Below are 20762 nucleotides of genomic sequence, written 5' to 3' on the forward strand. Positions count from 1 at the left end.
CTGGCCTAGGTTGAAAAGGAATGGACAGCTGGAGGAAATGAATGATAACTGCTAGGTAAAGTTCTAAATCCTGAGCATAACATGTAAATGACAAGAACTATTAGTGTGAATTCATGAAAATACCACTATTAGACAATCCTGGCTTTTTTCCAAAATTTATGATATTTGAAGGTTCCAGATAAACTTAAATTCTCCTTTCAAGTCTTTTAAACATGACAATGTTTTTGGCTTTCTAAATATTATTTTGTATAATTTTACTGTAAACTATTTATTATTTTATGTTATGAAAGTATGTAACCATTCCATTCAATTTTTATGTATTGGACAAATTTTCTTTATGTACATCACTTTGATTTAATGTTCAGAAAGGCGATTTATCATATGTAATAAACTAAAGAACAATTAACACAAGAAGTTATCCTCTCCTGACCTTTAATAACCAATGAAGTCAATTCCATGAGTCAACAGTCAAAAAGTCTGCCAAGTCAAACATGGAAATTTAGTCACTGTATTCTCTTTTTTTTTTTAGTTTTGTCAATTTAAGAAAGAGAAACTCCCCCCTCAAATTACAATACATAAAAAAAACATGTAAAAAGATTCAACGAGAAGCAGCAGAAAAAATTCAGAGATTTCCTAATCAAAACAATTTTGATTTAAGCAAAAACAAATGTATTTAAAAAATGATTCCCCATCCACCAATTGTTTTTTTTAAGTAAAAATACATTATACATTACATACTTTATCTTCATCATCAATGTATCCAGCAGGTGAACTAATGTCTTCATCGAGAATTCTCTTTGTCTAAAAGACAACCATATTGTTTTAAAATTTATCTATAATTAAAATGATATACACTAACAGAATACACATTTATTGAGTAGACGTGTCAAACTTTTAGGGAATACTAAATCCTAAGAGAAAAAAATTAAATTAAACTTCAAAAACAGCTATATATTTTTCAATAGCTTAAAAATATATTCAAATTGAAGGTAGTATAAATGCTAATTATCTCTGAATAACTATTCGAAAAATAAAGACATACTATCCAAGGATCTACATATTGGCTGTTTCCAGAAAATATCACAGCAGATATGAATCCACAAATGCTACATCTTAGTCCTTTTGCTTTCAATTGAAAATTATACTTAGCAGCATATCATTCTAACACAGGCCATTACAGAGCAAAGAAGCTAACATAAGGTACAAAATCAAGTAAAACAGTTTACATGTTACTAATTACAAGAACATTAGGCATGACATTTGTAATGGTTTATAATATTTAGCATAACCTTAATTCAAAATATTTCGGCTATTAAAAAATAAAAAATTCATAAAAAAATTATCAACCTCTTTGGGATAACACTGTAAAATTCCAGCCATTTCTAGTTTCCTGCATTGTTGTTGTACTACTATACTGTTGTTGTCCAGATCTTGCATGAGTCTGAAAAAGGCCAACTCATTAAACAAAACTTCAGAAATCTCAACAAGTAGATCTTCTCCACAATCTTTCAGTTTCCTGCCAGCAAACTTCGCAAGAGAATCCTGTTAATAAAATTAATCAAAAAAATTCTCAGATTGTGAATATCTTGTATTTGAAATTAATAAGCATGTGTATGTATAAATAAAACAGGCTTTGAACAATATTAGTAAGGTTTGCTTATTAGGAAAAACCCCCCCAAAAACCTTGATCAGCGACAATTTAAAATTAAAACGCTCACTTCTAAAACACAGAGTGAGATGGACCTTTCCTACTTGTGGGACAAATTAAGGCAATAAACTGGGATGCCAGTTTTGCTTTAATCAAAAGAACTACTGTTTATCCTGGGTATAACAACTTACATTAGAAAAGACATGGAGAAGAATATTTTCTATATTGACACCCGCATTATGGTTTAGATTGCCAGACAATCTTAGGCAACAGATAAATTACCTCCAGTATAGAAAACATGTGAAGCTATGGCTCTTTCCCCAAGCATATTCAATTAACAGCTAAAGCGGACATTATAGGGGCATGTCTATTGGAAATTCAAAGCTGTAGAAAATGAGTTAGTAATGATAAAAGTGGAGTGAGGCTAGATATACAGGAGTATGGTGAAGTTTCTCCAATTGATCTAATTTATTTATTTCAAATTTAAATGAAGGATAGTAGATTGTTTTTAGTTATATAAATATGATTTGTGAGATCTGATATGTGCATTTATTAAAATAAAGACTATATTATTGTTATAAGTGTTGTAAATGACCCAGAATTGTACATAGAAAAGGCGATTAAAAAATTAATAATCAAAAGAAAAAAGTATCAATCCTAATGTTAATTTAACTGGAAACGTACCAAAGCACAAACTTTAAATTTCCGTTAGCTACTAAATTAACTATATAGTAGATGTATTATGCAGTATGATAGAACAGAGTTGCATATTCTATTATAAAAGCAAGTTTGCTTACTGTAAACGGTGTTTCCGTAGATAGCAGGATGAATTAGCCATGCTGTCATGGGATCTGTTAATCAGGTCCGGGAGTCGGAGCTTGTCAAAGCACAGATCTGAGCTTTGCTCTCTGCGACTGTGCGTGTGTTCCCGCGCAGGAAAGTAACGGAATCTACTCAGTCTGTGATTAAGCCTTAGTGTAGTCGAAGACTTGGTGACTGCCAGGGAGGAGGGTGGGTCAGCATGGCTAATTCATCCTATCTACGGAAACACAGTTTACGGTAAGCAAACTTGCTTTTTCCCCGTCGATAGCAGGGCTGAATTAGCCATGCTGTCATGGGAGTCCCAAGCTCCCGATCACGTTGTTTATGATATATATGTTTGTACGTGATCTTTGACAGTGTGGCAGTCACCGTGGACAGGAGGATAGAGATTGCAGGATTGCGTGCCCTATCTTCGCATCAGTGGCTGCTTGTTGATCAAGGCAGTAGTGAGATGTGAAGGTATGGAGCGATGACTGTGTAGCTACCTTACAAATGTCTATGGGCTGCACATTCTTCAGGTGTGCCAATGAGGCTGCTACTGCTCTGACTTGGTGAGCTTTCGGCTCTGAATGTAGTTGTAGTTTCTGTTTATTGTAACAGAATTTGATGCACTGTGCTATCCAGCTGGAGATGGTGCGTTTAGCCACTGGTAGTCCAGGTGCGATTGGGTCAAAAGAGACAAAGAGTTGAGAAACACGGGAGTCTGAGTTTGTCCTTTCTTTGCAGTATGCTAAAGCTGTTTTACAATCTAGTGTGTGCAGTAGTTTTTCCCTATCATTTGCGTGAGGTTTAGGAAAAAAGATTGGTAATTCCATGGTTTGATTGAGATGGAATTGAGAAACCACTTTTGGTAGGAAGGATGGGTGAGTTCGGAGAACTACCTTCTGGTGATGAAATTGCAAGTATGGAGAATAATGGACCAAGGCCTGTAATTCACTGGCTCTTCATGCTGATGTTACTGCAACCAGGAACGGAACTTTCCATGCGAGGTATTTAATATTTGCCGAGTCCATGGGTTCGAAGGGGGAAAACATGAGCTGTTCCAGAACTATGTTGAGGTTCCATGGAACTGGAGGCTTAGAGATCGGAGGACGAAGGTGAGTTAACCCCTTAATGAAATGAGATAGTAAGGGATGATTGGATATAGCAAGTGTTGCTTACCTGTAACAGGTGTTCTCACAGGACAGCAGGATGTTAGTCCTCACATATTGGTGACATCATCAGGATGGAGCCCAATCACGGAAAACTTCTGTCAAAGTTTCCAGAACTTTGACTGGCCCCTACTGGGCATGCCCAACATGGCACTAACCCTGCAGCCAGCAGGGGTCCCCCTTCAGTCTTATTTTATAGCTACAGGCAGTGCCGAAAAAATAAAACAATAAAGCATTACGAACCCAACACCGCGGGGTGGCGGGCAGGTTTCATGAGGACTAACATCCTGCTGTCCTGTGAGAACACCTGTTACAGGTAAGCAACACTTGCTTTCTCACAGGACAAGCAGGATGGTAGTCCTCACATATGGGTGAGTACCGAGCTGAGGATGTCTGAACGTGCACCAAATGTACCCAACGGCGTGCAACAGGCACAACAACTGGGGTAGAATTTGGTAGAGGCCATCCGCACCCCACCGGGCAGGCGGAAGGGTGTTGGTACGTCACGTTGGAAACAGGTTACGCAGGACAGATTGGCCGAAGATGGAATCTTGTCTTCCGGCTTTGTCCAAGCAATAGTGGGCTGCGAAAGTGTTGAGTGAACTCCAGGTGGCAGCCCTGCAAATGTCAGGAAGTGGCACCGATCATAGGTGTGCTACTGAAGTCGCCATGGCCCTCACCGAGTGTGCTTTAACACAGTCTTGGAAAAGAATGCCTGCTTGCTGATAGCAAAAAAATATGCAGTCCGCCAACCAGGAGGAAAGAGTCTGTTTACCCACAGGTTGTCCTAATTTGTTGGGATGGAAAGAGATGAATAACTGAGTTCTCTTCCTGTGGGCAACTATCCGGTCTAGGTTAGAGCCTGTTTACAGTCGAGGGTATGCAGAGCCTGTTCCCCTGGATTGGAGTGGGGCCTGGAAAAGAAAATAGGTAGTATGATGGATTGATTAATGTGAAACTCCAAAACTACCTTAGGCAAGAACTTAGGGTGAGTGCGGAGTACCGCCCGGTCCTGCAGGAGTTTAGTGTAAGGTGGATAAGTAACTAGGGCCTGTAACTCACTAACCCTGCGAGCTGAAGTGATAGCCAAAAGGAAAATCACCTTCCATGTGAGATATTTTAGGTCACAGGAGTGAAGAGGCTCAAATGGAGGTTTCATGAGCCGACCAAGAACCAAATTAAGGTCCCAAGAAGGGGCCGGAGGACGTAAGGGTGGCTTGATATGGAGCAAGCCTTTAAGAAAACGTGTTACGAGGGGTTGCCCCGATATAGGGGCATCCCCGACACCTTTATGAAAAGTGGCTACTGCACTGACATGCATTCTGATTGAGGAAATCTTTAGACCGGATTCCGATAAATGCCAGAGATAGTCCAAAAATCTCGGGATTGGACAGGAAAAGGGATCAAGGGACTGTGAAGAACACCATGATGTATACCTTTTCCATTTATAGGAATAAGACTTTCTTGTGGAAGGCTTCCGAGAAGCAATGAGGACACGAGAAACCGAATCTGAAAGGTTAAGTGGTTGAAGGATCAACCTTTCAACATCCATGCAGTCAGGGACAAGGCCTGAAGATTGGGATGGCGTAGACATCCGTCGTTCTGAGTGATCAGAAGCGGGTCCTTTCCCAAGGGAATGTGCCTGCGGATGGAGAGATCCTGGAGTATTGGAAACCACACTTGGCGTGGCCAGTGAGGTGCTATCAGGATCATGGTTCCTTTGTCCTGATGGAGCTTCACGAGAGTTTGAGAGAAGAGGAAGTGGAGGGAATGCATAAAGCAGCCCGGCTGCCCATGAGAGGGAGAATGCATCCCTGGGCTGCGAGTGTTCGCTCCGAATGAGGGAGCAGTAATTGTCTACTTTGTGGTTCTGAGGGGACGAAAAGAGGTCTATTTGGGGATAACCCCAGTGTTGGAAGAGAGAGGTCGCTACCGAGGGATTGAGCGACCACTCGTGCGGTTGGAAGACACGACTCAGTTTGTCCGCCAAAACATTGTCTACTCCCGGCAAGTAGGTTGCCCTGAGGTACATCGAGTGGGAGAGCGCTTCTGCCCAAATCTGAGCGGCCTCCTTACACAGCAGGAAGGAGCCTGTGCCTCCCTGTTTGTTGATGTACCACATGGCCACCTGGTTGTCCGTCTGAATCAGGATGACGTGATTCGATAGGTAATCCTGAAAAGCTCTGAGAGCATATCGCATTGCTCGAAGCTCCAGGAAATTTATCTGGTGTTTGGATTCCTCTTGAGACCAAGATCCTTGTGTCTGTAGATCGTTTACATGAGCTCCCCAGCCGAGGTTGGAAGCGTCGGTGGTGAGAATGAGTTGAGGGTCTGGTAGATGAAAAGGTAGTCCCTGGAGGAGATTGTTCTGATCTTTCCACCAGGCGAGAGACAGACGGAGTGCGTCGGTGATGTGGACAATGGTTGAGAGAGATGGAGTCGCTTGAGTCCATTGTGACCGTAACGTCCAATGCATGACTCTCATGGCCAGACGGGTCATTGGAGTGAGATGGACTGAGGACGCCATGTGTCCGAGAAGGACAAGGAATTGCCGAGCAGTCGCTGTGTACTGAGACTGCAACTGGTGAGGGAGAGACACGAGGGTTTGAACTCATTGTTGAGGTAGGAAGGCTTTTGCTTGTAAAGTGTCCAAGTCTGCCCCAATGAAAGACAAGGTTTGAGATGGGACTAAACAGGATTTCTCGTAATTGACGAGAAATCCTAGAGAAATTAGAGTGTGTAGGGTCAAATTCAGGGATGATCGAGTTGCTTGCTGGGTTGGGGCCCTGATTAACCAGTCGTCTAAATAGGGGTAGACGTGAACACCTTCTTTCCGGAGGAAGGCTGCGACAAATACGAGACATTTGGTAAAGACTCGTGGAGCTGACGCTAGGCCGAATGGAAGCACCCGGTATTGGTAGTGCTTTGGGCCTACTAAAAACCGGAGGTACTTGCGATGAGCTGGAGCTATTGCAATGTGGGTGTATGCATCCTAGAGGTCTAGAGAGCAGAGCCAGTCTTCCTCTTTGTAGAAGAGGTAGAAGGGAGCCCAAGGTTACCATTTTGAACTTTTCCCGCTGGAGGTACTTGTTGAGGGCACGTAGGGTCCAGAATTGGACGAAGGCCCCCGGATTTTTTGGGGATCAAAAAGTACCGGGAATAGAACCCTAGGCCTTGCTGCGAAGGAGGAACGGGTTCTATTGCTCTTAACTGGAGAAGAAGGGAGACCTCCTGGCTCCAGAAGGACAGAGTGGTCGGATACTCCCCACACTTGTAGCGGCGGGGAGTCCGATGGAACAGCAAGAAAATTCAGATGGTAACCCTGAGCAATGATTGCCAGCACCCATTGGTCGGTTGTGATGGCTTGCCACATTCCATGAAAGTGGCATAGTCTACCTCTCACTGGTATGCCTGGCAGAGGGATCAGGCTGCTGCTCTCGAAGTGAAAGTCAAAAGCCTGAAGCAGGCCCCAGTTGGGGAGCTGCTTGAGACTTTTGTTTGCGAGGCTGGGATTTATGATAGGTCCTTGTCACTTGGGTCCTTGTCGGTGGAGGATAGTACTTCCTTGGCTGGAAGAAAGACTTCTTAGGGTCCTTCTTGGAGGGCTGTCTAGACGGGAAGTCAGAAGGTATCGATGAGAGCTGTTTGAGGGTCTCATGATGATCATTTAACTCAGCCACTATTTGCTGAATCTGTTCACCGAATAAATTGTCACAAATACAAGGCAGGTCGGAGAGCCTGTCTTGTACTTCTGGGCGAAGGTCTGAAGACTTGAGCCAGGCCCAATGCCGTGCCGAAATGGCAGTCGCAGACACTCTAGTGGAGGTGTCGAAGATATCGTAAGCCATTCTTATTTCGTGTTTCCCTGCTTCAAAGCCCTTGTTGACAAGGGTTTGAAGATGTTCTAGGAATTGGTCAGGCAGGGTTTCAGAGAAGTCCTATATCTGTTTGAAAATGACCCTGTTGTATTGGGTCATATACAGCTGGTAAGCAGCAATTCTAGAGATGAGCATGGCCCCTTGGAACACTCGTCGACCAATATTGTCGAGGAATTTGTGTTCCTTGACAGGAGGGATAGAGGAGTGTGGCTTCGTTCTTTTTGTCTTCTTCTGAGCTGACTCTACCACAACTGAGTGGTGGTCAAGCTGACTGTATTAGATAAGTAGTGTCAGCCTTCTTGTGTACTGGGGCTACGGATCCAGGATTTTCCCAATTCTTTTTAAGGAGATCAAGAAGAACTTGATGAATGGGAATAGAGGTGATCACTTTAGGGGCATCCAGGAATTGGAGAAGCTCCATCATCTGCTGCCTATCATCTTGTTCCGTCTGAAGTTGAAAAGGGACCATCTCAGACATTTCCTTCACAAAATTAATGAATGAGAGGTCCTCTGGAGGAGAACGCTTTCTACTTTCAGTAGGAGAAGGAGGTGAAGGTAAATCATCGGAGTCTGTGGAGGTATCATCACCCCAAGAGACATAAGGATCAACAGTCTGACCTATAGGATGAGAGGGTGGTTGGATACCCGAAGGGCCCGGCTGAGGCTCCGAGAAAATCGAAGGAATCGCCAAGGGCACCGCGGATACCTTGGGGGGCATCGGTGCCGGCATCGAAGGTATCGATGGCGCCGATGTGCTTATCGCCCCCGATGAGTGAATCGGTGGCGAGGGACGGCATGGCATCGATGGCTGAGGCACCACCCCCGAAGGAGGAATGCGGAACGGTGTTTCTCCTCCCGATGAAGCAGTCATTGGGGAGGGCACCGGAGCCATCGGAGACCCGGGAAGCACCGGTGGAAGGGCAGTCATGAGTGCCTCCATCTGGGAAAGCAGCTGGTGCCAGCGCTGCTGGAATCGGGTCGGTGACCGGTTTCACTCTCGGTGCCGGTGGGACCTGGAGTCGTTGCATCGCTTTGTCGATGGCCTCCTGGACCAGCCGGTCCAGTTCTTCCCAGAGACCTGGGGCAATCAGCTCCGGCTCCGTGACAGAAGAGGGACCACCTTTACAGGCGGAATCGCGACTCCCAAACCCCGATCAGGTGAGGGTGGCCTCGATGTCCCGGTCACAGGAGTGGTCGGTGCCGCTCCTGGACGGGGCTTCAACAGTGGCAAGGTAGATGATTTCGCTCCCTTGAAGGTCCGAGACCTACGGTGCCGATGGCGATGCTTCTCCCTATGATCTCCTCGATCTTGAGGGGGAGGTACGGGAGTCTATGGCCGTGAAGACGTCGATGGCGGGCGGTCACCAGACGGTTGCCGATGGACTGACTTCGACGGTGCCGGTTCAGAGGACGTCGATGCGATGGACGGCGTCAGGGTGTGAGCACGTAAGAGGAGTCCCATCTTCTCCATTCTGGCTTTGCGACCCTTAGGTGTCATGAGGGCACACTTGGTGCAAGTTAGGACATCATGCTCACGGCCTAGACACAAAACACAGACTCTATGAGGGTCTGTGAAAGACATGGTGCGAGTACAGTCTGGGCACCGACGAAACCCTGACGCCATGGCCATGGAAAAATCGAGCCGCGGTACGGTCGATGGCCAGTAGGCCGCGAGGGCCAAACTCGACGGTAACCGGCAGAAAACTGTGAAAAAACTTACCGGAGTACCGCGGTCAAAGAAAGCTAGAGGGGGGGACTCCTGTGGGGCGAAGTATTTTTAATTAATTCCGTTAGGAAAAATTCCTGTCAGGAATCAGTTCAGAGCTCCTAAACCGCGAGGCTACTGCTGCACAGAAAAAAGAAGACTGAAGGGGAACCCCTGCTGGCTGCAGGGTTAGTGCCATGCTGGGCATGCCCAGGCTGCAGCCTGGGCATGCCCAGCATGGCATGCCCAGGCTGGGCATGCCATGCTGCCCTTCTGGAAACTTTGACAGAAGTTTTTCGTGATTGGGCTACATCCTGATGATGTCACCCATATGTGAGGACTACCATCCTGCTTGTCCTGTGAGAAAGGAATATTGTTAACTGGTCTATGATATACCCCTATGGCACTGAGATAGCAAATGTTGCTTACCTGATGTAACAGGTGTTCTCACAGGACAGCAGGATGTTAGTCCTCACAAATGGGTGACATCGAGGATGGAGCCCTGTACGGAAAACTTTTCTGTCAAAGTTTCAACAAGCTTTGACTGACACTGGCACACTGGGTGCACTGAGCATGCCCAGCCTGCAATTATCCCTGTGAGCCACAGGTGTCTCCCTCAGTCTCGTCTTATAGCTAAAAAGCACAAGCGAAACTAAAATAAAAGTATACAGACCCAACTCCGCGGGGTGGCGGGCGGGTTTCGTGAGGACTAACATCCTGCTGTCCTGTGAGAACACCTGTTACATCAGGTAAGCAACATTTGCTTTCTCACAGGACAAGCAGGATGGTAGTCCTCACAAATGGGTGAGTACCGAGCTGAGGATGCCCGGGAATGCACCAGATACACCGCAGATGCGCAAAGGCGTAACGACTGAGGTGGAAATGGGAACGGAGGGCATCCGCAACACCATAATGGGTTCGTGGAAGGATGTTGGGTAGTGAATTGAAAAAGGTAAGAGTAGTCGGACTGGCCAAACATGGAGCATGCCGGCTAGTCAATGTAAGCAATAATAGGCTGCAAAGGTATGGAGAGGACTCCAGGCTGCAGCCTGATAAAAAAGTACAAGCAGCAGTAACCAAAGGGAAGCTGTTAAGGCTAAGACGGACACAACAGTATGTGGATACCCACAGTGTTGTAGTGAAATGTCTGCTTGTTGGTAGGAAAGGAAATATAGACCACTTAATCAGAAGGATTAGGTCTGTGTGGCCACTGGAAGTAGCAGCTTGACCCTTGCATGAAGGAAAGAGTCAAGTGGAATTCACATGGAATGCAGTGCAATGTAGATAGAATGTAAGCGCAGCATTACTGTCCAGGAATGTGGAAAACCCAGTCTCTCCCTAGGGCGAGAGAGAGAGGTTAGGAAAAATTAATAGAGTATTTCCTGAGGAAAGGAGATACAACATCTACCTGAAAAGGATAGAAAGTTGAATGCGTAGAACTACTCAGTGGCAGAGGAACGGAGTCAGGTGAGTATGGAAAGAGTGCATAACTCACGGACCCTGCTGGCAGGAATGACATTAAGAGGGAAAGAAGTTCCCTTGCCAAACTGTGGAAGAGAGGAATGGAAAGGCTCAAACGTAGAATGTATGAGACTTATAAGGAGAATATATATGTTCATTCCGTGATTAGAGAAATAGAGGCGGCTTGATCAGTGGATAATCCATGGTAAGCCGACTCAGAGAGGATTACCGAAAACGGGAATCCAACTCCCAAAACGATACACCTCCTAAGAGAAAGGTGTATCTATGTGGAGGATGTCTGGAGAACAGAATCCGAGGGAGTAAGAAAAAATGGTGGAAAAGTAAAAGGGGTAATACCTCTTTTTTTTTTTTTTTTTTTAGCGTCAGGAGGTAAAGCCTGCCATATTAAACGGCAAGATTTATGTTTAGAAGGTTTTGTGACGCTACCAGAACCTAAGAACATCAGTAAGTCTATGATTTGGGACTGACTGGTGAGAGAATAAAAGGTTACTGATATGATGGATTGAGAAGTATGGGAAAGCATACTGATCTCAGTCAGGGAGTGGGGAAAAGAATACTGAACCCCATCCCAGTTCAACATTAGAAGAATGCTGGCTACGAGAGGCAGCAGAAGAGATATATTGAAGAGGCCTTTGATGGAAGAAAAGGCATCTAAGGGAACTGCATAGGAAACATGTGCAGGGAGCAGAACCTGTGCATCGTATGGAATGATGCAGATGCCGAGGAAAGTTTAGTTAAACTCAGCGTTAAAAGATTTGCCCTGTACACATGTAATTGAGACCATTCGAGAGGATAGAACCTACGTGGAGAAGGTCTGATAGAGCGTTCATTAAATCTCTTAGATATGTGGCCCAAGGACGCATGAAGTGAACAAGGGCCAAGGGTAGAGCTGCGCAGCTGTCTAGCAGAGCAGCTAAGAGGTAATGCGTGCTTATGAGTTGGAAAGCACATTGTCCCTATGCTGTCTGTCTGTATGCACAAAGAATTGTTGCAAAAGCAGTATTGGAAGGCATAAGGGCATAACTCATGGGTGCAACGTCCAGGAAGTTTATGAGAAACTATGCTGGAGTGCAATAGATGCATAATGGGTTGACAGCTTTCAGGAGAAACTTTATAACCCTAAGGAATTGCGAGCATGAGTCGAAGGAGACCAGGTCCTAGTTCGAACTGGGATAAGAATCAGGGACGAAAGCAATGAAACCACTTAGGTCCATTGAGTATAGAATGTCACTGAATATAACCCATAGCAGTTTTGAATTATGAGAAAAATGCATAGTGGGAAGAAACCCCATAGCCCAACCATGAAAAGTTGAAAGGCTGAGGTTATGGAAAATATGCGCAGGGACATATAACAATGTATCAGAATGTCTGTGCGCATGCTGGACAAGAGGGTCTTAAGACTGTGGTGTCCAGAAGTGTTACAGAAGGGATTTATGGCAGTGACAGTAATCCCAGTTAGTAAATGTATAGTGAGTCCTGAAAAAAGTGAGAGCTCCTTGCATGTACTGAAAGTGGTTAGCAGTAGTCTATGCAAGGAAAGTGAATGATGTTACACTCCGCAGAGAAAACAGCATTCACCAACAGTGATGCAAGAGACAGTTCACTTACCGAAGCTGGTGCCAGCGGCAGAGCTTGGGGTTGTAATGTTGACTCACCATAAAGCACATAGAAACATTAAAATAATGTACTTACTGCAGTATGGAGTGATGGTAACCAAAGATACCATTGTACCTGTGACGTCTAAAGAAAGTTGGATTTTCTTAGGTCCAGGATGTGCGGAGAGTAACTATTTTCTGTTAAAAGAAAGAATAGTGCAATTAAAACTCCCCAACCCCCCTCCCTTCTCCCCTCTGCACTTCGTAGCGCCTGGGGGAGTGTACCGGGACTTTGGTACAAGGTGGGGTGGCCGCTCTGATATCTGACCAGATGGGAGACCAGGAGGTGTCCCAATGGAGGATATCATGTAGGCTCCTGCAGGTGTGTGAGCGGTAAGTGGTACCCGCATTTCTGTATGCTGTACAAGGAGACACTGAGACCTGTGGCCAGGCCTCAAGGTGGACTTGTACATGGGGCAATGGTTGCTGAATCTCATGTTTAGCAGATCAGCCAATGCAGCTGGACCTTGGTTGGGAGGGAACCAAGAGTCAGAGCATTGGTCGGCACAGGGACTTGTTACTGACAAGAGAAGAAGCCCTGCTGCAATCCCAAGAAGATAGAGGGGTTCTCCTGATATTGTGGCTAACATAGCGATATGTGACACTAATACAGTTCTAAAAGGCACATGACCCAGAACTTTTCGAACCACGGTCCGAATGGGAGAACACAACTCTATGGGAATGCCGCCGAAGCGGGTACTTACCATCCGACGTGGATCGCCGCAAGACGAGCCGGTGAAGATTGTTGACTCCGACGGTCTCCGGAGTCCTCGAGGGTAAGGCCGGGGACGTAAACGTCCATCTCGCTCTGAAACCCGGTATGGTGGCACAGGTACAGAGGAGACAGGCCAGGCGTGAGTGGCGTTTAGACTGCTAAGTGTAACAGATGGCCATAGTCCCACACCACTTGACGGTGGGGCACGCCAGGAACAGAGGAGCCCTAACGGAACTCATGTTCCCTTCCCTCGTCACAGCGGCTCGATGTGTCGTGACGCCAATGCAGAAGCTGTCGGACCTGGATCCGGAAGTTCTGGATCACCAAGGACTGCCAAAACTGTAGGAACAGTGCTGATGGCAGTGGTGATGTCGCTCTGCCCGAGCGTTGTCCAGCCTGGAGAAGGATGGCACCGATGTGCTGGATGGCGTCAGCGGCGGACGATCACGATGTCGGCGATGATGGGTGCCACGGTGCTCGGCCCGGTCTTTCCCCAGCGCCGAGATGGAAGCCCTCGTCGTCCTGGAAGGCGATCGATGACGAACTGTCAGCACGCCTGCTCTGCTCCTGACACAATGGAGTGTCTTAAGCTAATACGGGGCTTAAAAAAGAACCCAAAGCGTGGAGCAATGTGAGGAGGCGAGGGTATTATGTGGCGGTGCTATGTCGGTATTGACGATATTGAAGGCAACCTAAGGGGCTTCGAGGATATCATCAAAATGGGTATGAAAAATCGTCGATGACTGGCCAGGAGAATGATGACAGTGACGGGCACTGACAGCAGTGGCATAGGTATCTTTGAAACTATGTGGAATCGAATAATCGAAAAACATTGCCGTTATTGAAAAAGATACCGGCATCGACTGAGTCGAAGTCGAATCAATAGGGCGTCAAGGACACCGAAGGAAAACGGAGGTGTCGAGGGCATCGATGCATGGAGGCGGGCATTTATGCCGTTTGTGGCATGGCCACGGGCATCAACTATAGGGCCACAGACGTTGACGGTATCGATTTGGACAGACTCAGATTTCCAAGTGTACATGGCATCGGTGCCCCAGACACGTGTGTCGGTGGCATCGATATGGACACGTATGGAATCGATGGCATGGATCTCCCAGTCGATGAATTCCATCCCGGCATCAACGCCAGTCCTGGAATCGGCATGGGCATCGATGCCAGCCATAAGGCTGGCATTGGCATCAACGCCCATCCACGGAATCGAGCCGGCATGGATACCCACCGATGGGACCCACCTGGGCATCGAATTTCACCGATGGGAGCAGCCTGGCATCGACTGCCCTCGATGGATGCATTCTAACATAGATGCCCATGGATGAAACACCTGGGCATCGGTGTCCATCGATGCAAAAGGACCTGGCACCGATGCCATCGACGGACGGCCATCCGGCACCAATGCCATCGACGGACAAGCCATCCGGCACGATGTCCATCGATGGGGACCATCCGGCACCGATGTCCACCGATGGGGACCATCCGGCATCGATGCCCACCGACGAATCGATGTGGCACCAATGCCCACCGATGGAAAAGGGCTGGACATCGGTGGGGAGGATGGGGCATCGATGGCATCCCCAAAAGGGGGGGTGGCATCGATGAAGTGACCCTGGGATCGTTAAAAAGTGTCTCGGGCAGCGGTGGCGGCGACCCGAGTATGCATGGCAGTGACTAACAGCGTGTGCGTCAATGGCATGCATCCGGGTAGGGACGGCACCGAGGAAGCCCAAGGAAAAAAACAGTGCGTAGGAGGAAAAAGCCTGGTAGCACTGAAAAGCAAAAAACATGGATAAAGGCATCAGGGCACCGTGGGGGGAGGGGCGCTGATGACATATAAAAGCCCAGGGCGGTTTAGGAGGGTCCCGGTGTAGCGATAGGGTATCGACTGCGTGAGGGTACCAGGGAACGAAGGACTTGAAGCTACAGAGGTCCTAAAGTTAAGGAAAAAATCCCTACCCCACTAGCATAAGCAAGCAGAGTGTCACAGAGATACTTGCAAGCTGTTTAAAGCTAACTGAAAAATGGGGGAAGGGAAGGCTTCAGTCAGTTAACAGCCTTAAGATAGTGACAGGAACCGACCGAAAAATAAGAATTAGTACTCACCGAGCGTCGTAAAATCGTACGCGGAGGGAGACCTGTGCAGGGAAAAGTGTTTTTTGAAGTGAAAAGTTAAGTGTTTCCATGAGGTAATTAGTTAAAAAATCCTCACAGAGCTCCAACCGCTATGCTGACTGCAGAGCGGAAAAAAGAAGACTGAGGGAGACACCTGTGGCTCACAGGGATAATTGCAGGCTGGGCATGCTCAGTGCACCCAGTGTGCCAGTGTCAGTCAAAGCTTGTTGAAACTTTGACAGAAAAGTTTTCCGTACAGGGCTCCATCCTCGATGTCACCCATTTGTGAGGACTACCATCCTGCTTGTCCTGTGAGAAGAACTCTAATGGATGACGTTGCTAGACCAGCTGTATATAGTGTATGAAGATAATCAATGAGCAATTCAGGTGAGCAGTCCAATGGTGGTACACCTTTGGACGTACACCAGGTAGAGTAAAGTTTCCATTTATAGCTATAATTTTTCCTCGGTGAGAGTTTCCTGGATTCTATAACAAGATGAATTGTGCCGAAGTGGAAGCTCCCTGTTCTGTTAAAAGGAGCCTCTCAATCTCCATGCTGTCAAGTAGAGAGATGAGTGCAGTGGATGTAGGAGCATCCCTTGATCTTGGCAGAGAAGATCTTGTCGATTCGGTAACTGAATTGGATCCATGATGGATAGTCGGAGAATGAAACTATACCATGGTTGCCTCGGCCAGGCCGGGGTAATGAGTATCAGTTGAGCTTTGTCTGCTATGCACTTTTGAATTGTCCTTGTTATGAGTGGTATGGGAGGAAAGGCATATAGGAGGCCTGTCGTCCACGGAATGAGGAAGGCATCTTGTGCGAACTTGAATTGGCTTGGTCTTATCGAGCAGAATTTGGGAACTTGAGCATTGATCTTTGTTGCAAAGAAATCTATTGAAGGTGTCCCCCACTGCATGAATATGTCTTGGGCTATTTCTGTATTGAGTGCCCATTCGTGAGGATGAAAGATGCGGCTTAGTTGTCCGCTCTTGGGTTTGCAACTCCTGGTAGGTAAGTGGCCTGGAGTTGTATGCAATTTTGGTGAGCATGTTCGAAGATTGTCAAGGTCTCCTTGCAAAGGGACAATGAACTGGACCCTTCTTGTTTGTTGATGTAAAACATCGCAACTTGGTTGTCCATGTAGATCATGACCCTGCGTCCTTTCAGGTGGTCTTGGAACACTCGTAATGCATTGCGAATCGCTCTGTGTTCCAATAAATTTATTTGCAGGTTCTGTTCCGAGATTGTCCATAACCCTTGTGTTTCGTAAATCTCGAGGTGTGCACCCCAGCCCTTGCGAGACGCATCTGTGGTTAAGACTGCGTTGTGTGGAGGGGAACTGAACAATGCTCCCTTGGATAGGGTGGAATCTAGGAGCCACCATGTTATGTCATTTCTCATTTCGGCGGTCAATGATAACTTCTGTGTCAATGGTTGCGAGTGCTATTTCCATTGACGTTTCAAGCCCCATTGCAGGCGTCTCATGTGTAGCCTGGTGTTGGGAACCATGAAATTTGCCGCTGCCATGTGGCCGAGGACTACTAAAACCTGTCTCGCTGAAGGCCTCTGAGTATGGTTCAAGGTATGTAACAGAAGACGGAATTGTGATAATTCTGTCGCTTGGTAGGTATGCCTTGTTGCACGTAGTGTCCAGGCATGCTCCTATGAACTGTAACTGTTGTGTTGGTTGTAGGTGTGATTTCTGAAAATTGATCACCAATCCTAATTCTTGCAAGCACTGTATCACTCGATGGAGGTGCTCCTGTAAGATGTTTGGAGTTGGGACGATTATGAGCCAATCGCCAGATATGGGAAAATGGTTATACCTTGAGTCTGAGATGAACCACCACCACTACCATGCATTTGGTGAACACCCTGGGTGCAGCTGATAGTCCAAAGGGGAGAACTTTGTACTGGTAGTGTTGATGCCTGTAGCGAAAGCATAGGTAACGCCACGAGGATGGATGGATTGGAATGTGTGTGTAAGCATCCTTCAGGTCGATGGAACACATCCAATCGTTGGTTTGAATCAGAGGAGGATTGATTTCAACGATACCATTTTGAATTTCTCTTTGGTGAGAAATTTGTTCAATTCCCTTAGGTCTAGGATGGGGCGAAGGCCACCTGACTTATTGGGTATGAAGTATGGGGAATAAAATCCTACTGATTGGGTCCCTGGATAAATTTGTTGAATTGCTTGTTGTTTGCGATGCAAAGCAATTTCCTCCCCCAGTTGTGGTTGGAAGATGTGAATCTTGAAAGTAGAAAGTTGAGGTAATATGGGTTTTGTGACAAATTGGAGTTGGTAGCCGTGACATACTATCTCCAAAACCCATTGATCGGATGTTATTCTCTCCCAGGCTGTCAGGCAGGAATGAATCCTGCCGGGTGGTGCTTGATGTTGTGGTGGTGGCTGGGTAACTAAAAAGATGAAGTCGCTTTCACTGCAGTAGCCGGTTGTTGTGCCTGCTGTCTCTGATTGCGTGGTTTACCTCTATGTTGGTTTGAGGTATTCTGTTGTGGAGCAGGACGCTGGTACACAGGGTAAGTCTGTGTACGAAAGGACTGGTAAGATCTGTAGGGTCTCCTGGCATAGGATTGCCTACGAGTAGATCCAATATAACGACGTGAGGTCGAATAGTTAGGATGTGATGTTAATGATTGTACTGCTAGAGCTTCTTCCTTCAGTTTACCCACTGTGTCCTGAAATCGTTCTCCGAACAGATTATCTCCTGTACATGGGAGGTTCGTTAGTTTCTCATGCAAATCTTCACGTATGGAACTTGATCATAACCATGCTAGTCTGCGGGCTGCAATGGCTGTTGCTGATGCCCTAGACGATGTTTCATATGCTTCGTAGATTGACCTCAAAAGGTGACGAGAACTCTCTTCCATGTCATGAAGAGGCGGAGGTATCTGATCCGCAGTCGAGGAGAGCATACCTTTTATAGCTTGTATGCACTCATATAGGTATTGTACCATGTAGAATTGATGGTGCATAATCCGGGCATTCAACATTGAGTTATGGTATATTTTCCTGCCAAACTCATCCAAATATTTGTAGTCTTTGCCTGGTGGGTATGAGGAATGTGACTTTGTTTTCTTAAATCTTTGCATCGCTGACTCTACTACAATTGAAGCATGAAGTAATTGTGGTACAGAGTACGGTGATGTTTTCCTCATTCGGAATTTTATGTCTGTTTTCCTGGAAACTGCTGCGATTGTGTAAGGTGTTTCCCAGGATTTCTGTAAGACTAAATGCAGGAGCTTTTGTGGTGGAAGAGATGTTGGTTCCCCTGGAGTCTCAAATATTTTTAGGAGAACAAGGGTTTCTGACCTAGGGTCTGTCTCTTTTTGGACCTCTAGATGCAGTATTGTACTCAATTTTTCTAGAAATTTTGGGTATGTAAGGTCTTCCAGAGGGGAATACGGCTCCTGAAGTTGTTCCTGCGGATCAGATGGGAATCCAGTAGATGATGATGGGGATGTATACAGTGAAGGAGAATCAAATTATGTATTCTGTTTATAACTTGGTGAAGCTGGTCGGTTTGCTATGGGAGATGTCGGAGGCTCCACCGACTGTTCTCTATTAGTCTGCGTCTTATGTTCCGGAGAACTGTCAGCAGCAATATTAGTCATTTTGAATAATGACTGAAGAGATTCATAAAAACCTGCCAAGGATTAGGACAATTGATAGAATGCCTCTTTTGTACGAGGGGGCATTATTGTACGATCATCTGGCTCTTGTGACTCACATGCTTTAGGGTGCATTGGTGTGTTCTGAGGTAAAGTACTGTATACTTTATGGTCCTTCTGTTTTGTGTCGCATATGATGTCCCTCGAATCCTCTGAAGCTATAGAAGCGGTAGAGGAAGGAACTTGTATTACCTCTCTGTGAGAGAAGGTATTTGAAGTTGGTATATAACATGATTTAGAAGTCGAAGGGCTTACTTCCCATGTTGCACTCCTCTTTGACGACTTTTTGTGGTGGGAGTGTCGTGAGTGCTTATGATAATAGTGTGACGACGAGTCTGTATGAGTTCTCCGTGGAGACGGTGATCGTTTTCTACGTTTTATTGTAAACTCTGTCGAATCATCTCTCGATGAAGGGGAAGTACCCGAACGAGGTGAGGGTATTGAAGAAGAGGCTGAAGAAGACCTGTGTGAGGGTCCACGTCTTTGTTTCAACTCATTTTGTAATATATGAGATTGGTGCTCATGTATCTTATGCGCGGTTTTGGATTTATGCACGGATCTAGACTTGTGCGCATATCTTTCCGTTTCCATACGTGCAATAGTGATCGGCGCTGATGTCTCCGGCGCTGTGCGCATAGAGATAGTTGGCGCCGGGCACACAGGTGTTGTCGGCGCCGTGCGCGTTGAATTTCCTTTGGTTGTGCGCACGGACTGCTTTAGCCCCTTGCACGCCGATGTCTTCGGCGTCGTATGCGCAGGGTCCTTCGGTGTCGTGCGCACAAGTGTCTTCGGGGCCCCGCGCATAGAAATGTTGTGCGCCGATACTTCTTCAGGCGCCGAAGTGTTATGCGCAGACACTTTTGTATGCGCATAAAGCGCCTTAGGCGCAGAGGTTTTGGGCGCCACTGTGTCCTGTGCCGGTGATTCTGGCCTCTTTGGATTTTTGAAAATCCGATGGCCTTGGGTGGCTTGCCACCTCCTTACCTCCAAATTTGGAGGACTGAGTATCCCACGATGATGCCCTCTTTTTTGAGGGAGCTGATAAAATCGCAGAGCCAGGCGACGAATGAGCCTCCGATGGCTCTGGTGAGGCAAAATGTTCTTGCAGCCTGTAGGCCCTTTGCTTCAGTGCTCTGGGTGACATCCTTGAGCAAAATTCACAATCTTCCCGATTGTGATTTGGTCCTAGGCATCGGTAACATCGGTCATGGCCATCCGTGACAGACATTACCTTGCCGCAATTACAGGGTTTAAACACCGATTTTGACATGTTCTTATAATAACGCTGAGGAGAAGAACATCTCCACGTGCGATCCCGCGCACGGAAAGAACAGACTGAGGAGATTCTGTTACTTTCCTGTGCGGGAACACACACGCAGCCGCAGAGAGCAAAGCTCTGATCTCTGCTTTGACAAGCTCCGCCTCCGGGGTGTGATTGACAGATCCCATGACAGCATGGCTAATTCAGCCCTGCTATCAACGGGAAAACAAAAAGCTCCAATAATCATTGAGTTGGAAGGGTGGGGTAATGCTCAGGTTTAATTTCCAGTCAGCACAAGAAACTCAGTAGTGATAATCAGAGCAACTCCAGACTGCCAAATGATCCGTTTGTACAAACAATAACCTTAATACAGATTGCTTACATAGCAGAAGGTAGGGAACATTAAGCAACCATGTATCTTTTCAGAAGCATCAAAATATATTGTGTTAACATCAAACCTCCAGAGTTTTAACAGTTTAAAAAAGTGAAGCTAGTTGGTTAATTTCACACTCACTACCACAATGTATAATGATATTCATCTCAAATTTCCCATAAGATCTCCTTTCCCCATGATTGGTAAGCAGTATTCATATAAGGTATGTACAGTGGGTATAGAAA

The 20762-nt window shown here is 46.3% G+C and overlaps 1 protein-coding gene across 1 annotated transcript in view; it reads right to left on the reverse strand.

Annotated features, from left to right (window-relative positions):
- Positions 1–20762, reverse strand: part of PCM1 (pericentriolar material 1) — a 1078029-nt gene that overhangs the window by 199347 nt on the left and 857920 nt on the right. Inside the window, 2 exon segments of the mRNA XM_029604912.1 lie at positions 739–801; positions 1348–1542. Of these exon segments, the coding sequence (XP_029460772.1) occupies positions 739–801; positions 1348–1542 (258 nt within the window).

Source organism: Rhinatrema bivittatum, chromosome 1 (genome assembly GCF_901001135.1).
Source record: "Rhinatrema bivittatum chromosome 1, aRhiBiv1.1, whole genome shotgun sequence".
NCBI lineage: Eukaryota > Metazoa > Chordata > Amphibia > Gymnophiona > Rhinatrematidae > Rhinatrema > Rhinatrema bivittatum.